The sequence below is a fragment of the Saccopteryx bilineata genome, chromosome 4 (assembly GCF_036850765.1).
Source record: "Saccopteryx bilineata isolate mSacBil1 chromosome 4, mSacBil1_pri_phased_curated, whole genome shotgun sequence".
In the NCBI taxonomy this organism is placed as follows: Eukaryota; Metazoa; Chordata; class Mammalia; order Chiroptera; family Emballonuridae; genus Saccopteryx; species Saccopteryx bilineata.
Genome location: NC_089493.1, coordinates 93,799,509 through 93,819,681, shown reverse-complemented (window position 1 = coordinate 93,819,681; position 20,173 = coordinate 93,799,509). Strand labels below are relative to the sequence as shown.

At 42.0% G+C, this 20,173-nt stretch overlaps 1 protein-coding gene across 1 annotated transcript in view; it reads left to right on the top strand.

The window, feature by feature from the left end:
• Window positions 1–7,035: 7,035 nt before the first annotated feature.
• Window positions 7,036–20,173, top strand: part of SLC7A8 (solute carrier family 7 member 8) — a 61,866-nt gene continuing 48,728 nt past the window's right edge. The window contains exon 1 of the mRNA XM_066277453.1: window positions 7,036–7,925. Within this exon, the coding sequence (XP_066133550.1) occupies window positions 7,787–7,925 (139 nt within the window). The 5' untranslated portion in view covers window positions 7,036–7,786. The remainder of the gene's footprint in view (window positions 7,926–20,173) is intronic.

Below are 20,173 nucleotides of genomic sequence, written 5' to 3'. Positions count from 1 at the left end.
ACAAGATATGACCCTCCTATGGCAACAGGCTTTGTTAAGAAAACAAAATTTCATGGACATTTAGATATATTGTTATTTTATAGACACCAAAATAAAAAGGTTTCATTAACTATGGGGAAAATTTATTATTTTTTAGTATATTAGCCACAGTCTGAGGAAGGAAGGCATATCTTTTTAAATGCTTTGTTTTTATTTATTTTTAGCAAGAGAGAGAAAGAGAGGGACAGAGAGACAGGAAGGGAGAGAAATGAGAAGCATCAACTCGTAGTTGCAGCACTTTTAGTTATTTATTGATTGCTTTCGCCTATGTGCCTTGAATGGAGGACTCAAGCCAGCAACCTTGGGTTCAAGGCAGCAACCCTGGACTTTAAGTCAGCGACTGTTGGTTCAAGCCAGTGACCATGGGGTGATGTCTATGTTCCCACACTCAAGCCAGTGACCCCGCACTCAAGCTAGTGAGCCCACATTCAAGCCGGCAACCTGGAGTTTTGAACTCAGGTCTTCAGCCTCCCAGGTCAATGCTCAACCCACTTCACTAGCGCCTGGTAAGGCACAATTTTCATTTTTTGTAGTTGATTATGAAAAAGGCATTTGTTGGGTGTCTAGCTGCTTTTGTGTTGTTCTAGATTTAAAATCAGCTATGCTTTCTGCTCTGGCTGGTTAGCTCAGTGGTAGAGCGTCGGTCTGGCGTGCAGGAGTCCCGGGTTTGATTCCCAGCCAGGGCACACAGGAGAAGTGCCCATCTGCTTCTCCACCCCTTCCCCTCTCCTTCCTCTCTGTCTCTCTCTTCCCCTCCTGCAGCCAAGGCTCCATTGGAGCAGGATTGGCCCGGGCGCTGAAGATGGCTCTATGGCCTCTGCCTCAGGCGCTAGAATGGCTCTGGTTGCAACAGAGCGACGCCCCAGATGGGCAGAGCATCGCCCCCTAGTGGGGGTGCCGGGTGAATCCTGGTCGGGAGCATGCGGGAGTCTGTCTGCCTCCCCGTTTCCAACTTCAGAAAAATACAAAAAGAAAATTAGAATCAGCTATGCTTTCTCAATATGTATTGCATTGTCAGAAGCAACAGCGCATTATTTTTTGAGTTATCAATATCATTTTATGCTTCCTACTGTAAGTTTTTAGAATTAAATAAATATATAGATACAAACCCACACTTTTGGTAGACAGTATTCTTCAGTGCAAACCAATTAAGAAATGGAAGTTTCGGCCCTGGCCGGTTGGCTCAGCAGTATAGCATCAGCCTGGTGTGCGGGGGACCCAGGTTCGATGCCCGGCCAGGGCACATAGGAGAAGCGCCCATTTGCTTCTCCACCCACCCACCTCCTTCCTCTCTGTCTCTCTCTTCCCGTCCCGCAGCCAAGGCTCCATTGGAGCAAAGATGGCCCGGGCGCTGGGGATGGCTCCTTGGCCTCTGCCCCAGGCGCTAGAGTGGCTCTGGTCGCGGCAAAGCGACCCCCTGGAGGGGCAGAGCATCGCCCCCTGGTGGGCAGAGCATCGCCCCTGGTGGGCGTGCCGGGTGGATCCCGGTCGGGCGCATGCGGGAGTCTGTCTGACTGTCTCTCCCCGTTTCCAGCTTCAGAAAAATACAAAAAAAAGAAAAAGAAAAATAAAAAGAAAGAAATGGAAGTTTCCATATTTAAGCACTCAGAACTGAAGTTGTTTAAATCCTTAGAATACCAAGGTCCTGTGGCAGCTTGGACCCAGCCAAGGAGTTAAAGATGTGTATGCAGCCTCCCTCAGGGAATGCATCTTCATTTCTCTCACTAGTGCAGGGCTGGCGACATGGAATCCAGCCAAGTGCAGCAGACAGAAGAGTAATTTGCTGGAATTTTTGTTTCTAGTGTCAGAGCAAGGATTCATCATTATCTCCAGAAAAGCATGAATTAATTGACTATCATAACAAAACAGGGTCACTTCATCCAGATTCTCAGGACTGTATAAACCCTAGAAGATACAACTTCCTTTGAACTTATTAATATGCCCGAAAGGCAAATAGAGCATACACTGAAAAGGGCTTACTAACTGATTCCATCTCCACATTTTTTTTTTGTTTTCTTCTTGATTGTTTTTGGCATTTGCTTTTTAAATTTTCTTCCTTTTTGCTCACAAATTTTTATCTGCATTCCATTTTTAAGAAAATAAATGCTCCTAGAACCACAAGTTCAGGAAGCTACTGTTTGCATAGCCAGTGATCACTGGAACTCTATGAAGAAAGCTGGCTTTACTAGAAATCAGGGTTTCCTTCTGACTCTGGGCATGTAGGTGCAAGAAGAATGGAGTGGGAGCATAAACTGTGAGTTTCCTCTGGGAAGAGATTTGGGTCCTCTGTTAGTGACCTCAGACTTCACAGCTTTGTAACAATAAAGAATAATAGAGTACTTATCTATTGGGTCCAGGAAAAAAATCAGGAATGGAGTGAATGAGCTTTGTGTTCTGTTTGTACAGCTATTTTTTACCTATTGTTTCAAAAAGGGAATATATTGGAACAAGTAGCATGCCCCCATGTCATATTCCTCTTTGTACAGCAGGGGTCAGCCTCACACAGCCTTTCTCTTCCTAAATCCATAGTCAAGAGAAAATGACAGTCTTACCCGTTCCTAGGTTAAACAAATCAATTTCTTTTTCTTTCCATCTTAAGCATGCAAAACACAGGAAAACAGTCACCCAGATATTAGAAACAGAGTTGTACTAAAGTACTTGAAAATGGCCAAACCCAGGACCATGTAAAGGGGTGACAAATGTTGAGGTGGGAGGATGGAGAGATCAGATTAAGTCCTGTGAGTCACACTGAACAGATGTTAAGTGTTGGCTTCAAGGTGGGTCTCTAAAAGACGCAGTTATAACACTAACTCAAGAAGAGGTAGACATGGCCCTATAGAAGGGTCTTCCGTTTCTTTCAGGCAAAGGAAGTTAAAGCATCAGCAAGCAGCTATAGTGTCCTGGGAAAAATTCTCAGTGTTAACCATTGATATCTACCTTGTCCATGAATGGGATAAGTGTCCTGTAAGACACTTCTCTAAGTCTCGACTTTTTAATCTTTACAATAGAAAAAAATAACTGCCTTGTCTATCCAAAGTATTCAATGAGGAGGAAGAAATTGAGATGTTGTACATAAAACAGTTTATAGACAGTAAAGCACTATTTAAATGTAGAAAGTAAAATAAAAGATACAAAGGCAAAGTAGAATAGAGTTATGAATAAAAAAAATTCAGTGCTCAAAATTTAAGAAACTTTAGGTAATCATTTCTATAGATTTTTCTAAACATACTACACCAAGACTTTTTTTCCTCCTGTGTTCAATGCTAGTCATGTGGGATTTTAACACACTTAGCATTTTTATTTCACAAAAGAAATAATAAAAAAAGAAGAGCCATATAATACAAATCAACAGTCCTGTTGGAGAAGGGGAGGAGAATTCTTTCCTGGCTTTTACATTGTACCATTAATAGGTAGTCATAAACCCCTTGCAAATGCCAAGTGCTAAAGAAATAGAAATACTAATCTTCAACAACCTTTCCTTTCCTGTTTGGTGTACTTAGTACCACTATATCCGAGAATGTATTTGATTCCGTAACTCCGCCTCCTTCCCTTTAGCTTCTTAGTTCATACATTGAGATGGCTAAAGCCTATCATATGTAGTCAGTTTGCACTGGTTTGGGCAAGAGACCTCAAATTTATCATATTCATATTTTATCTTATATTAAATCTACATGGTTTAAATTAGAAATACAAACATTATTAAAAGAACTTTTGTTTGAAAAGCATAAAGATTATTTATTTTATACCTTGATGTTAAAATTTGACCAGAAGTCTTCAAATCAGATTTTTAAAAAATGAATCCATTAATTTTCCCCTCAATGCTTTCTAATGTTTTCAGGAAAGGCCAGAAGCAATTCAAAATTTTTCATTTCCCATGACTCATTCCCACCTATGGAGTTTTGTGCTATATATTCCCTGCCTTGTCTATTCTTTTTGTTAAAAATCTTTTTTATATCACTACTCCTTTTTTTTTTTTTTTTTTTGCTGAGGTTTTCATTTGTAACATCTTGAAGTGGCAGAGAGGAAGAAGAGGTTGAACTCTCAACCTTTGAAATCTCTCTCTCTCTTTTAAATCTCTTAATACTTGCTGAGTGGTCAAGGAGCAAAGTAGAAAAGACTAATGATTGGACTTTACCCCATTTGGGGAAGGGCCATGCTACCATAGATCAGCCATTTCTGTTTTTTCTTTAAGATTTTTTAAAAAAGATTTTATTTATTGATCTTTTAAAGAGAGGATAGAGAGAAAGAAAGGTGTGGGAAAGAGCAGGAAGCATCAACTTGTAGTTGCTTCTCACATGTGCCTTGATCTGGCAAGCCCGGGATTTCAAATCAGCAACCTCAGCATTCCAAGTTGATGCTTTATCCACTGCACCACCACAGGTCAGGCTAAGAATTTATTTATTGATTTAAGAGAGAGGAGAAAAAGAAAGGCGGGGGTAGGGGGTATGGGTAAGGGTGAAACATCAACTTGTAGTTGCTTCTTGTATGTGCCTTAAGGTTGTGCCTTGACTGGGCAAGCCTGGGGCCTCTAACCAGTGACCTGAGCATTCCCGGTCAACACTTTATCCACTGTGCCACAAGTCAGGTCCTGTGTTTTTTTGTTTGTTTGTTTCTTTTTTTATTTTAAATTGATTTTAGAGGGAGAGGGAGGACGCAGAGAGAGAGAGAGAGAGAGAGAGAGAGATCAACTTGTTGTTCCACTTATCTATGCATTCATCAGTTGATTCCTACATGTGCCCTGACCAGAGATCACATCCATAAGCTTAGGGTATGGGAACCATGCTCCAACCAAGTTAACTGGCCAGGGTTCAACCACCCTCACTTTAAAGAAGTATTTATTTTTCCTTAAAAGTCAAAATCTTTTGAAACATATTCCAAAAAACTGAAGCCAAATTTCTTTACTTAATGGTTAGCTTGAGGAACTTTGTATTTTAGAACTGCTTTAAAATCAGGTAGTTTTTTGGCCTGACCTTTGATGGCACAGTGGATAAAGCATCAACCTGGAACCCTGAGCTTGCTGAAAACCCGGGCTTGTCTGGTCAAGGTACATATGGGAGTTGATGCTTTCTGCTCCTCTCCCTGCCCTCCTCCCTCTCCCTCTCTCTCTCCCTCTCTCTCTCTCTCTCTCTCTCTCTCTCTCCTCCCTCTATAAAATGAATAAATAAAATCTTTTTTTAAAAAAATCAGGTATTGCCTGACCAGGCGGTGGCACAGTGGTTAGAGCGTGGGACTGGGATGCAGAGGACCCAGGTTTGAGACCCCCGAGGTTGCCAGCTTGGGTGCTGGCTCATCTGGTTTGAGCAAAAAGCTCACCAGCTTGAGCCCAAGGTCGCTGGCTCCAGCAACAGGTTACTCGGTCTGCTGAAGGCCCACGGTCAAGGCACATATGAGAAAGCAATCAATGAACAACTAAGGTGTTGCAACACGCAACGAAAAACTAATGATTGATGCTTCTCATCTCTCTGTTCCTGTCTGTCTGTCCCTGTCTATCCCTCTCTGACACTCTCTCTCTGTCTCTGAAAAAAAAAATCAGGTATTTTTTTAGTAATATATTTAATACAAATTCATAATAATTTTATTTTAGATTTATTGTGTTGACTACTATATTGCTTCTTGCCGAGTTTTTTTTTTTTTCCAAAGTACTTTAGGATTATAAATAGATATTATTGTTCTCACATTTAAGGCAGCAGTTTCTGGGTGAAATTCTTCAGGGAAGCCAAGATATAATTTCAATATGGTCATCTCTTTTTTTTCTTTATTTTAAAGAGAGAGAAACATCAATTTGTTGTTCCACTTTACTTACGTATGCATTGATTGATTCTTTTATGTGCCCCGACCAAGGATCAAATCCTCAACTTTGGTGCCTCTGGATGATGCCCAACCAATTGAGCCACCCAGCCAGGGCCAAGTTCCTTATCTCTGAGCATCAGTAATCTACTACATGATCAGAGAGTTGCTAATAACTCCCCACCCTCCTCCCAATATGCCTTTCAAATAATTTGTACATGCAAAAAATATTAGAAGCGCCTGACCAGGCGGTGGCACAGTGGATAAAGCGTCAGACTGGGATGCAGAGGACCCAGGTTCGAGACCCCGAGGTGACCAGTTTGAGCGCGGGCTCATCTGGTTTGAGCAAAAGCTCACCAGCTTGGACCCAAGGTCGCTGGGTCCAGCAAGGGGTTACTCGGTCTGCTGAAGGCCCGTGGTCAAGGCACATATGAGAAAGCAATCAATGAACAACTAAGGTGTCACAATGCGCAATGAAAAACTAATGATTGACACTTCTCATCTCTCCATTTCTGTCTGTCTGTCCCTGTCTATCCCTCCCTCTGACTCTCTCTCTCTGTCTCTGTAAAAAAAAAACAAAAACATTAGAAGCTGTGAAAGGCCCCATTCCACCAGATTTATGTGTCATTCTTTTCTGGGACCAGGGTGGGAGTCATTCTTTTCCTGTCTCAGTTAACACTAGATAAGATAAGAGCTATGAACAATGAATTATTGCCTCTTCCTGGTGAGCTTGTTTCCACCATGCTCTTCATAGCTCTTGATTATACTAAATGAACCTTTTTTCCATTATTCTTAATTCTTTCCATTCCCCTCCCCCACTGCTGGATCTCCTCCTTCTTTCAGAAACTTGAAGATGACCTCCTTACATCCTTCTCTCCAGTATCCTCAAATGATCCAGACATAAATATTTTAGTGCAATTGCCAGTGTCTTTCTGACGACAGGAAAGTGTCTGCACAACGAGCCCCTTATTTATAAAGCTGTATGACCTGTAACGCTATACTAGCTAACTAATCAACTCTCCTGGAACAGTTGACATGGAGAAAAAGGGATGATTATGAAGAGAAATATTTTAACCCACCTTCTTCAGTGATCTTTGGAGGCTGAGCGCTACTATTTCAACTGAAGAGGTGGAAAGAGGAGTGAGGATGGAGAGGAATGGACGGAGTGAGGGCGGAGCTAGCTCAGCATATAAAAAGCACAGCGAAAAGGGAAGCACGTTCGTGTTTGCCAGAGCCACTCTCCCGCAACCAAGAGAGATGGGGCAGTCCGTGCTATGAGCACGGAGATCGGAAGGGGGAAACAAGGACAAGAAGACAAGCGAGACAGAAGAGGACATCTGGAAAAATCGGAAAGCAGAAGACCAGGAGAGGAAAAGAAACCCACAGCAGGTGGAAACAAGATCCAGAGCAAACCGGTCGGATCCACAGTTGTTTTTCTGCAAGTGACGTGCCGGAGGATTGCCTTTCCCCACTTCAGTTAATGAAAAATACTTTTATCCTCCTAAAAGAAAAGACTAACGGGAAGTAAAAATCCGTCTTCTTAGGAGTAAAGCTGAGGGAAATCCATATCTCTTTTTAAAGCGTCTGAAATAAGCCACTGCCTGGTACACATTCAGAACCATCCTGTTTTCTGAGGATCTACATCCCTCCCGGGAGAATTCCAGCCACAGTAGCTGGTACAGTTTTATCTTTATATATAAATATCTATGCCTTTTCTTTTACCTCCCTTTTAACAACACTTTCTTTGTTTGCAAGCACGTGACAGAAAAGTGTCAATACAGAATAGAAATATTATTAGTTTTCTCTTATATCCGTCCGTGTCTTTTTTAAGAAGGTAGGAGTGGTCCTTATTTTGAAAAAGGACATTTTAATTCGTAAAGCTCGCTCTGTAAATATATTTGCACTCATTCGCATTTAGAAAGAGAGCTATCTTTTGGAGGTTGAAATCCTACTGAGAAAGATGGAAAAAGGAGCCAGGCACCGAAACAACACAGAAAAGAACCACCCAGGTGGGAGCGAGTCAGAGACTGGGTCCGGAGAGGGCGGAATAGCCCTGAAGAAGGAAATTGGATTGGTCAGTGCTTGCGGTATCATTGTAGGTGAGTGCAATTCCTTCTCTTACCAACCACTTCTCTCCCCCTCTTGGGGTCTTCCTGTGGAAACTTAACCCCTCTAAAGTGCTATTTTTGCTTCCTGTTCCTTATACAATGACTTTCAGTCACCTGTGCTATCAAGTTACCCCCTGCTTGTCAAGTTTTGTCCAAACCAAGCTGAGCAGTTTTGTCCAGTGGTCATAGAATAGGCAAAATAGGGATTGCACACCTGGCTAACTATCAGCATTGCCTGGGAGCTTGTTGAAAAAATATAGGCCTTTGGTTCTGAGTCAGCAGGCTTAAGGTGGGGCTAGGAAACCTAAATTTAAAAAAGTTTTTATGCAGCCATCTCAGCAGACTCTGAACTAGCTCTTGAGACATGTTTAGTAGATTTGTTGTTTTGTGTTATATAAGACTATGGGCCTAGAGAATGTATAATAATAAAAATAGCTACAGCCTGACCGGTGGTGGTGCAGTGGATAGACCATTGATCTGGAACGCTGAGGTCCCAGGTTCGAAACCCCAAGGCCATCAGTTTGAGCATGGTTTGATCCAGCTTGAGCTTGAGCGCAGGCTCACCAGCTTGAGTGCGAGTTGCTGGCTTGATTGTGGAATCATCGACATGATCACATGGTTTCTGGCTTAAGCCCAAAGATCACTGGCTTGACTCCCAAGGTCGCTGGCTTGAGCAAGGGGTCACTGGCTTGGCTTGGGCTCCCCAGTCAAGGAAGTATGAGAAGCAATCAATGAACAACTAAGGTGCTGCAACTATGAGTTGACGTTTCTAATTTTTCCCTCTTCCTCTCTCTCTTTCTCTCACACTAAAAAAAATGTAATAATAATAATAAAATAGCTACAATGGCAAAAATAATACCTTGCTCTTCTATAGCTTTTCCACCTTAGGCAGCACTTTTTGAAATAAGTGTGAATGTAACAGGGCTCTTATTCCCATTTTACAGATAAGGAAATCAATTACAGAAGAGGAGACACATTGTGCCTTTTTATAAATATACAGTTTGCACTTTCTCTAGTTGCCTAGTGAAGTCCCCTTGTTTCTTAATAACCCTGCGAAGTTCTCAAAGGGAACTGGGAGTAACTTGAACGTGCAGTCACCGAGGAATAGATGGATAAAGTGTGTCCTGGTTAAGAGGCTTTGAAGCTGAGAGAGCTTGGGTGTCCCTGAGAGTGTCAGTGCAGGCCACTCCAACCCCCATGGTGTACTCCACTCAGCAGGAAGTCCCAAATATGGTTTCATCTGTAGAAAATACATCCTCCCCTTTCCAGAGAGGCTCTGGGGATGGATGGACAATGGCACATTACTGTCCTCACTTCAGAGGTTCAGAGTTTCTCATGTTGTCTTTGGCAGAGGGCTTTACTTTCTCCCCATGGAAAGGGTTACAGGACAGACATGCTGGTTATGCTTCTGTGTCATCTCTCTCCAGAGTTCTTTTTGAAGGCTTATTGTTTTTTGGTGTTCACAAACCAGTTTCTCTGGATGACCGGATAGTCCATGTGGTAACATAGAGACATTTTGGGCACCTGTGCAATAGTGACACTGGAGACACTCTTGAAATCAAATAAAATCAGTACAGTATTCAGATAATCCTCTTCGCCTCTACACCCAGACTTCAATGATAATGTTATCTCTACCCTGTTTTCAAAATAGAATCCCACTTTATCTAATTAAGTAATGTTATTTAAAAAATTATAATCATGCCTGACCTGTGGTGGCCCAGTGGATAAAGCATTGACCTGGAATGCTGAGGTCGCCAGTTTGAAACCCTGGGCTTGCCCAGTCAAGGCACATATGAGAAGCAGCTACTATAAATTGATGCGTTGATGCTTCCTGCTCCCCGCCTCCTCCTCCTCTCTCTCTCTCTAAATTCAATAAATAAAATCTAAAAAATAAATTATACTCATGATCTGAATCTCTCTTTACCCTTTCTTTTTCGCTCCTTCATCCCAATTGCTCTAAAAAATGAGATCAGCAAAATATGTACAGCATATGCCAATTTAAGATCTATAAATAGCCCAGTGCCTGTTACCTCTTTCACTAGTTTGACTGATAGGATTAAGCATTTTCCTTCCTTTAAGAAGGTTCTGATTTATACACAGATGTGCACACTCACATGCACACAAGCACAACTGCCTTCTTCCTGCTTCAGCTTTTAAAAAAATTGTTTTAATTAATTGATTTTTGAGAGAGAGTGCCTGACCTGTGGTGGCGCAGTGGATAAAGGGTCAACCTGGAACACAGAGGTCGCCAGTTTGAAACCCCAGGCTTGACAGATCAAGGCAATATGGGAGTTGATACTTCTTGCTCCTCACCCCTTCTCTTTCTTCCTCTTTCCTCTCTCTAAAATGAATAAATAAAAAGAGAGAGAGAAATATTGGTTTTATTGTTCCACCTATCTGTTCATTGATTGATTCTTGTATGTGCCTTGATCAGGGAATTGAACCTGCAGCTTTGATGTATCAGGATGACACACTAACCAATTGAGCTATCCAGCCAGGGCCTTCCTGCATCAGCTTTACTCATCCCTCCTACATATATGCAGGTTTGCAAACGTAGAGGATATTTTCTTTTATACTGAGGTTGGTTTGTCTCTTTAACATTTTTCTAAGATTATGAAGAAATGGGAGTGTTCAGGTATAAAAAGTACAAGTTGCGTGAATGTTACTGTTGACTTGTCCACAATGTCATGGATGGCACTGTGGTGAAAAGAGATCCGAAATATGTGATTTCAGAGAACTCAGGATATTTTTCCAAAGTGGGAGAATTTTTGTAGTTACTAGGCACTAGTTTACATTTAAGTTAGGATCAGCTATAAATTTCCCCTTTAGGATGATATGGGGGCAAAAAAATCCTTTCTGCTTCCCCTCTTGCGTGGCTGTTGAGTTACAAATGTGCTGAGCAGCTGCTTTGTTTTCTTGAGGAGTTTCTGAGTAGATGATAGTGATTCAAGTTTCTTGAAGACCAAATGCAAAAAATAGAAATGGCATTTTCTCCACAAATTTCAGTGATCTGGTGTTCGATGTCAGCACTATAGAAGAAATAGAATTAGAAGGCAAAAAGAAAAAGGAAGTTGCCTAAGAGAATCAGATGATGTGGCATGGGAAAGTAGCAATTGCCCCAGGTCTCTCTATTTCATACCCAATTGACTTAGAGGGATAAGTGAAACTATATTTCATATAAGCTCATAAAACTTCATTCACAGGAGGGGCACAAAGAAAACTAGATAGAAGGTGACAGAGGACAATCTGACTTTGGGTGATGGGTATGCAACATAATTGAATGACAAGATAACCTGGACATGTTTTCTTTGAATATATGTACCTTGATTTATTGATATCACCTCATTAAAATTAATAAAAATTTATTTATAAAAAAACTTCATTCACAATCATCATTGAGGATCTAAAGTAGAAATAACAGAATGACAGGTGCTAAAGAATATAAAATGAACTAATAGAAGACTCATGCCCTAGAGTTCCTTATAATCTAATTGGGGAGATGAAATTCATATGCATTAAACAGAGAAAACTGAAAATGCATGAGATGATTGAGTTATGTAAGAGATGAAGGAAGGCAAATAGTGGGAAGCACAGAGAGAGGTTCTCACCCAGAACTAGATTAGGAAGCATTTTGAAGGATGCGAAAAAAGATGGAATAGAGAAGATGATTTGGGGAGATTTTGTAAGTAAAAGGGCAATAACTGAACTGTTATTTCCTTGAGAGAAAAAAAATGTCTTATATACCTCTGAGTCTTTAGCCTTAGCAGAGTGCCTGACGTGGAACAATTATGCAAATGATTGCTGAATTTAATCTGAATGTAATTGACTCTTGGACAAAAGTCCGAAGACAGTAGTAATAAGAAGTGTTTATCTGAGGAGCTGTTGGGAAACTGGCTTGAAAAACTTTAAGCTAAGAATAATTTCATCAACCTGGACAATTAGGGTGTTCTGTTTTTATTCTTTAACATCCCCTTTGCCCTAAGCTAAACAGGCTATTGCTCTCCATATAACTGGCTAAGGAAACATGTTGGCAACTAATGAACTTAGATTTCTCCATGAATGTGAAGTCCCACCAAAATGTAAAAAGAATGTGAAGGAGCAGCAAAGTCCACTTATAAATGATACTAAAGCTACTTACTCTTAATCGTTATCATTATAAAACACTTATTATATGCTAGAAACTCGTACACTTACCTAGTGTACATTATCTTATTTATCCCTCACAATAACCCCATGGGTAGACACTTATTAACCCTTCCTCCAGATAAGGAAATAGAGGCTCAGAGGGATAAACAATAGGTGAAGATCACACAGCTGAAAAGTATGGAAGCCAAGATTCAAACTTAGAATTTGTCTGAAAACTGAATCAAACTCTTAAGCATTATTCTCTGCTATTTCTGTTTTTATATCTTGAAAGGGGTGTTTTTATTTTGATCCTGGGAACAAGTCCTTATTCATTTTTATACATGAAGCAGAATTCCCAGCAAGGAAGGGTCCCAAATCAAAGGGAAGTTGGGCAATCTGCAGAGGTGGAAGAAGGTAGTATTTCTGGTGCAATTGCAGGAAAACCTGGGTCCAGGGGATCCTGAGGTGTGTCAGCTCAGCTACTAGGATCTAGCCAGCACAGAACACACTCCCATTAACACTCACATACACACCATTTCTCTATGGACCAGCAGTCTTCTCAACCGTGGAAGAGAGGCCCAGAGATCCTGGCTGTTTAGGTCATTTTATACCAATGACATATTTAGGTACATTCCTAGAATCTAGGTCTGAAGGCACCAGACGAGCTTCAGAACCTAAAGAAAAATATTCATACTATGTCAGACTGTTTTCTTTTTAGCACAATGTGTGCTTATGGGGGAACTTGATCTATCTGCTGCAGAGCAATACTGGGTGCAGGTCTAGCTACTTGACCACTGTCTCCCAACTAAAAAAGATGTTTAGAAACAATACTTTTAGAGCTCTAACTAAATGCCACTTCCTGTGCTATAAATTCCTTATTTATATTACCTTACTTGATCCTGACCACAATCCCTAAGAAGTAGATATTACAACTATCTTGGTGGTGGGATTCAGCTGGTTCACACCATTTCGGCAGAACTGATACCTAATATTTTGTTGAGTTTGGCGAACCTGTTGTAAAATGGCACTTGTAATCAGGATTCTCTCTAAGGTGGGCACCTGGGTAGCCACCCAATGTGGAAATCACAAATTTGCCTGACCTGTGGTGGCGCAGTGGATAAAGTGTCAACCTGGAAACGCTGAGGTTGCCGGTTCAAAACCCTGGGCTTGCCTGGTCAAGGCACATATGGGAGTTGATGCTTTATGCTCCTCCCCCCTTCTCTCTCTCTCTCTTCCTTCTCTATAATGAATAAATAAAATCTTTATAAAAAAAAAAAGAGCCTGACCTGTGGTGGCGCAGTGGGATAAAGCGTCGACCTGGAACACTGAGGTCGCCGGTTCGAAACCTTGGGCTTGCCTGGTCAAGGCACATATGGGAGTTGATGCTTCCTGCTCCTCCCTCTTCTCTCTCTCTCACTCCTCTCTCTCTAAAAAATCAATAAAAAAAAAAAAAAAAGAAATCACAAATTTGCGGTCCTTAATCTTTTTTAACATTCATTGCACAATAGCATATTCTAAGAGCCCATGGTAATGTTCATTCCGTCCATAGGTGAAAAAAATTGCAAGTGAAGCACAAAGAAAACTAGATAGAAGGTGACAGAGGACAATCTGACTTTGGGTGATGGGTATGCAACATAAGTGAACGACAAGATAACCTGGACTTGTTATCTTTGAATATATGTATCCTAATTTACTGATGTCGCCCCATTAAAAATAAAATTACTAAAAAAAATTGCAAGTGAGGATGCCAATCAAGAAGCAATATGGAAATATCTTAAATATCTTATTGTTTTTTGTCAGGTGTTATTTAATATTTTTTCATTAATGTTTTAAAATTCTTATAACAATCTAGTTTTGTGTACCTCTTTTATTGTTCTTATTTAAGTTTTAAATGCACGAAATAATAGCCTGACCTGTGGTGGCGCAGTGGATAAAGTGTCAACCTGGAAATGCTGAGGTTGATGGGGAGGTTGAGTCACAGAACTGATAATTTGCCCAACATCACACAACTGATTACTGATTCGGTATGACTCAATGACCAAAGCTCTTGGCCATTTTCCATTGGAGAGAGGAGAGAGGGAGGCTGATGTATGTGATGTGGAGGAGTGGGCAATAGAGCACCACTACTTGGAGCCTGGAGTCCAAAAAGATCAGGGATATCTGATACTGAAGAATTTGGGGAAAAACTTTTATAAGGCTATTTGTCAACAAAGAAGTGTGGCTGTAGTTATAACTATACTAAATGGCACTGGTCTAATTTTGAAAAATTTTCAAACCTAAAAGATTTTCAGGCTCATGTGTTTTATACCACTTTAAAAGATTTTACACTGTAGTCTCTAATAGGATATATTTGCTTTCTAATCCCCGAAATATCTATTGGGTATAAACCAGTGGGATGGAGTGTGAAAACTGCTTCTTGAGTTTGTACTTCAATTATTTTTTTTGTACATGGAGAGATTAGGATTTGGTTCATTCAGGTTGAAAACATGTTTAAAACTCTCATTGTTTTTAAAGAAAACTCTGAGAGAGGCCTGACCGATGGTGGTGTAGTGGACTGAGCCTCACCGTGGGACACTGAGGACCCAGACTAGAAACCCTGAGGTTGCCGGCTTGAGTGCGGGCCCACCAGCTTGAGCATGGGGTTGCCAGCTTAAGCGTGGGTTCATCAACATGATCCCAGGGTCTTTGGCTTGAGCCCAAAGGTTGCTGGCTTGAAGCCCAAGGTCGTTGGCTTGAGCAAGGGATCACGGCGCGGCTTGAGCACCTGTCCAGCCCAGTGCCCCTAACCCATCAAACCCATTAAGGCACTTATGAGAAGCAATCAATGAACAACTAAAGTGAATGAAGCAACTACGAGTTGATGCTTCTCATCTTTCTTTCTGTCTCTGTCTATAACAGCGGTTCTCAACCTGTGGGTCGCGACCCCCGGCGGGGTCCAACGACCAAAACACAGGGGTCGCCTAAAGCCGTCGGAAAATACATATTTATTATACAATACATTTTTAAATAAAATATGTATTTCCGATGGCTTTAAGCAACCCCTGTGTTTTGGTTGTTCAACCCCCACCGGGGTTGTGACCCACAGGTTGAGAACCATTGGTCTATAAAAAAGGAAGAAAGAGCCTGACCAGGCAGTGGCGCAGTGGATAGAGCATTGGACTGGGATGCCGAGGACCTAGGTTCAAGACCCCGAGGTCGCCAGCTTGAGCACGGGCTCATCTGGTTTAAGCAAAAAGCTCACCAGCTTGGACCCAAGGTCACTGGCTCCAGCAAGGGGTTACTCGGTCTGCTGAAGGCCCGCAGTCAAGGCACATATGAGAAAGCAATCAATGAACAACTAAGGTGTTGCTATGCGCAATGAAAAACTAATGATTGATGCTTCTCATCTCTCCGTCCCTGTCTATCCCTCTCTCTGACTCTCTCTCTGTCTCTGAAAAAAATAAAAATAAATAAAAAGAAAGAAAGAAAGAAAGAAAGAAAGAAAGAAAGAAAGAAAGAAAGAAAGGAAAGAAAGAAAGAAAGAAAGAAAGACCTTTGAGACAGAAGCCAACTAGGAGGCTTATCAAAACAAACACATCTTGGGGGACAGAAAAAGGCTATACCCAGCGGCATAATAATAATAATAATAATAAGTAGCTACCATTCACTGAGCACTATTATGCACCAGACATATGGTACCTGATCAATGCTTTATAAATATTCTCATCTAATCCCATGAAATAACTGTTGTAAAAAGGAAGGATTTGAGTAAATAAGTCATTGGGCAATGGCAGAGCCAGGATTCTCACCCATGTCATTGAACTCTGAGGCAACTGGGCTTAATCAAAATGCTCCACAGCATATGGAGCTCAAGGTGGCAGGGACCAAGGATTTTGTTGCATGCTTCTTGCCTCGAGCAACTAGGGAACTCAAGGTCAATCTGGTTGAGCCTGCTACTGGCAGGGCTACAGTATGTTCTCTTGAAGAGCAGAATTATACAGTTGAGTGACTAGCAGGACATGATTAGGGTTGGGGAAAGAAAATAGGAATCCAGGCCTGGTCAAGTAGCTCAGTTAGTTAGAGCATTGTCCTGATACCAAGGTTGCCGGTTTGATTCCCAGTCAGAGTACATACAACAAGCAACCAATGAATGCATAAATAAATGGAACAAATTGATATTTCTCTCTCTCTCAAATCAATAAATAAAATAAAATTTAAAAAAGAAAATAGCAATGCAGCAGGTAAATATTCTAAGAAACAGAACCAAACAGCCTATTTTATTTAGAACAACCCAAACACCTGGACCCAGATCAGATGACCTTCTCGGAGAGGCCCGCACCATATAGTGTATTACTTTTCTAAATTGCTTAAAGCAGTGTGGAGGTATATGGCAGACTAGTTGGGGCTGCTCAAGTTGCCTGGCTACCAAGGTTTTCTGCTTTCCTCTGAGGGCTAATCCAGCAGCATGGTTGCCTACAAAGAAATGCCTCAGGAATTTCTATCGTTACTGTTTGAGGTGGTGAGGGGGTGTTTAAAAAAACAAAACAAAAAAGCAGGTATGAGCAGATAATCCCAAGAATATATTCTGAGTTACTGAAAACAATTCAGAAGCCCAGGGGCCTAGAAACTGTTCTATTCCAAATTTTTAACTCCCAGCTGAGCATACAGAGCAAGAAGGACCACGCACGCCTTGCTCCCCTCTCAGAACCTACCAACAGAGGAGTCACCCCCAGGCTCCAGTCCCTTCTCCCTGGAGATCTGGAAAAGGCAAATTACAGACTGTTCCCTGGCACAGGGGTGGGGGCTGCTGATCATAGGATTCAGGATCTGTTCACAGTTTCACATGCAACAAATCCTTATTGAGATTATCTGGTAGGCCCTGTGGTGAGCACTGGTGAATTTTATTTCTAAGAAGCAAAATTATCCCTCAAATCTATTTTAAGCTATCTTATTTATAGAAGAAAGAAAGTGTGAGTCAAAAAGCTTTATCGATTACATTTCCTCCCTCATCCTTTGTCACAGTCACGAGTCTTCCCATTGGTTTGCACTCTGCTTTAAATATTCTCAGCATTAGCAGTGACTTCCAGGGAGAGGGTTTCAAAACATGCCTGAAGTGTTCAGGGCAACCTCGCACTGTGCTGCACGTTGTGAAGGCAGGTTAACCAGAGAGAGTACCATTGCTACAGAATTACTACTGTACTTTCCTTGACTATATATAGATTTTAAAGGTACCTGTCTGTACATCTTTGAAATGCATAAATGCTTTAGCTGCTTCTTTAGAGTACAGTTCTGCATGGGGGTTAGTAAGCAACTGATGCAAGCAGGTCAGGTTGCCTTAGGGAAAAAAGGCATTTATTAAGTGGGCCCTGATGCTGGTGGTAGAAAGCAATAAAATAATTTTTTCCATGACTGTGTGTCAGTGTGCTGGGAAAGGGAGGAACCATCCCTAACACGGCAGAGGAGAAAAGGCTTTGGAGAGAGTACTGGATTTGCAAACTGCTTCCCTATTTACAAGCTTAACTTGGAACAATTTAATTATCAGTGTACTTGCCTGTAAATGGAAGTTTCTTTTTTTAAAAAAGTTTTATTAATTTGGTGTGTGTGGGGGAAACATCAACTCCCATATGTGCCTTGACCAGACAAGTCCAGGGTTTTTTTTTGTTTGTTTGTTTGTTTTTCATTTTTCTGAAGCTGGAAACAGGGAGGCAGTCAGACAGACTCCCGCATGCGCCCGACTGGGATCCACCCGGCATGCCCACCAAGGGGCGATGCTCTGCCCATCTGGGGCGTTGCTCTGTTGCATCCAGAGCCATTCTAGCGCCTGAGGCAGAGGCCACAGAGCCATCCTCAGCGCCTGGGCCATATTTGCTCCAGTGGAGCCTCAGCTGCGGGAGGGGAAGAGAGAGACAGAGAGGAAGGAGAGGAGGAGGGGTGGAGAAGCAAATGGGCGCTTCTCTTGTGTGCCCTGGCCGGGAATCGAACCCGGGACTCCTGCATGCCAGGCCGATGCTCTACCGCTGAGCCAACCGGCCAGGGCAAGTCCAGGGTTTTGAACCGCCAACCTCAGCATTACAGGTCGAGGCTTTATCTACTGCGCCACCACAGGTCAGTGGAAGCTTCTTGTGGAGTATTAAAATAAAGCTGGTGTCCTATGGTACATGTTCAATAAATATTAGTTTTTTTTCTCTCCTTAAGCTCATCCTCCACCATACCCCCCACTTACCCTCCTACCCCAACACAAACACACACTCACTAATTTTGATTCAAAAATTAGACTGACCAGGTGATGAAAACTGGCCAGTTTAGCCCAAGTCTGGCCTGCTTATAAACCAGCCAATGCTTTTCCTTTTCTCTCCGCTGATTTGAGTCAGCTTACTCTTCAGCATCCGTCTTATGGTTCTCTTCTTCCAGGACACTTTTTGTAAATAGACCATCCAGCGACTTTTTCCATCCCTAATACAATGTCTTATCATATTTTGCATTGCAATAGCACTCATGCAACTTCTGCTCTGTCTGGTATTGTCAGCTCTGTGTCCACCTGCATGTTTTTTTTTTTAAATTGTTTTTAACAGAGACAGAGAGAGAGAGTCAGAGAGAGGGATAGACAGGGACAGACAGACAGGAATGGAGAGATGAGAAGCATCAATCATTAGTTTTTCATTGCGCTTTGCTACACCTTAGTTGTTCATTGATTGTTTTCACATATGTGCCTTGACCGCGGGCCTTCAGCAGACCAAGTAACCCCTTGCTTGAGCCAGGGACCTTGGGTCCAAGCTGATGAGCTTTTGCTCAAACCAGATGAGCCCACGCTCAAGCTGGCGACCTCGGGGTCTCGAACCTGGGTCCTTCCGCATCCCAGTCTGACGCTCTGTCCACTGCGCCACCACCTGGTCAGGCTCCACCTGCATGTCTTCACATCTCCACACAATTCTTTGATGGCAGGGACTCAGTCTTACTCATTTTCACATCCACACATATTCAGCCTGGCACGTAGTATGTGCTTAGAAAGTATTTATTGAATAATAGTAGTCATTCAAAAACAATGTGAATATACTTAATGCTACTGAACTGTACACTTAAACACGTCTAAGACATGTAAATCTAATGTTCTTTGTTTTACCACAGTAAAAAAAAAATTAGCCTGACCTGTGGTGGCACAATGGATAGAGTGTCATCCTGGAATGCTGAGGTCCCAGGTTTGAAACTCTGAGGTAGCTGGCTTGAGCACGGGCTCATCCAGCTTGAGCACAGGCTCACTGGCTTGAGCACAAGGTCCCTGGCTTGACCTTGAGATCACTGAAATGATCCCATAGTAACTGGCTTGAAGCCCAAGGTCACTGGCTTGAGCCCAAGGTCACTAGCTTGAGCAAGGGGTCACTGGCTCAACTTGAGTCCCCTGCTCAAGGCATTTATGAGAAGCAATCAATTAACAATTAAAGTAACACAACTACTTTAATTGATGCTTCTCATCTCTCTCTCTTCTTGCCTCTCTCTCCCTCCCTTTCTTTCTCTTGGGTTGATGCTTCTCATCTCTCTCTCTTCTTGCCTCTCTCTCCCTCCCTTTCTTTCTCTTGCTCTCTCACTCTCAAAAAATATTTAGCTTAAAAACGAGTCATTTCTGCCTGACCTGTGGTGGTGCAGTGGATAAAGCGTCGACCTGGAATGCTGAGGTTGCCAGTTCGGTACTCTGGGCTTGCCTGGTCAAGGCACATAAGGAAGTTGATGCTTTCTGCTCCTCCCCCCTTTTCTCTCTCTGTCTAAAATAAATAAATAAAATCTTTAAAAAAAAGTGCTGTTTAAAAAAAAAAGTCATTTCTATGAATAATAAGTTTTTGTGCTTGGCTTAAAAAACAAACACCTGCATCATCAAAATTTATGGCTCATCTGGTTTGAGCAAAAAAACTTTAGGGATTATCCAGAAGATGACATTGAGGCATGAAGGTGGAGCAGGGTTTCTCAACTGCATAATAGGATGTTTAGCAGCATCTCTGGCCTCTACCCACTAGCTTCCAGTAGCAACAACCAGAAGTGTCTCCAGACACTGCCAACTATCACATGCAGGTGGGATAATGGTGCAGAATACCCCTGGCTGAGAACCACTAAGGTAGACAAAGACTGTTGTTGCCTGGTTCCCT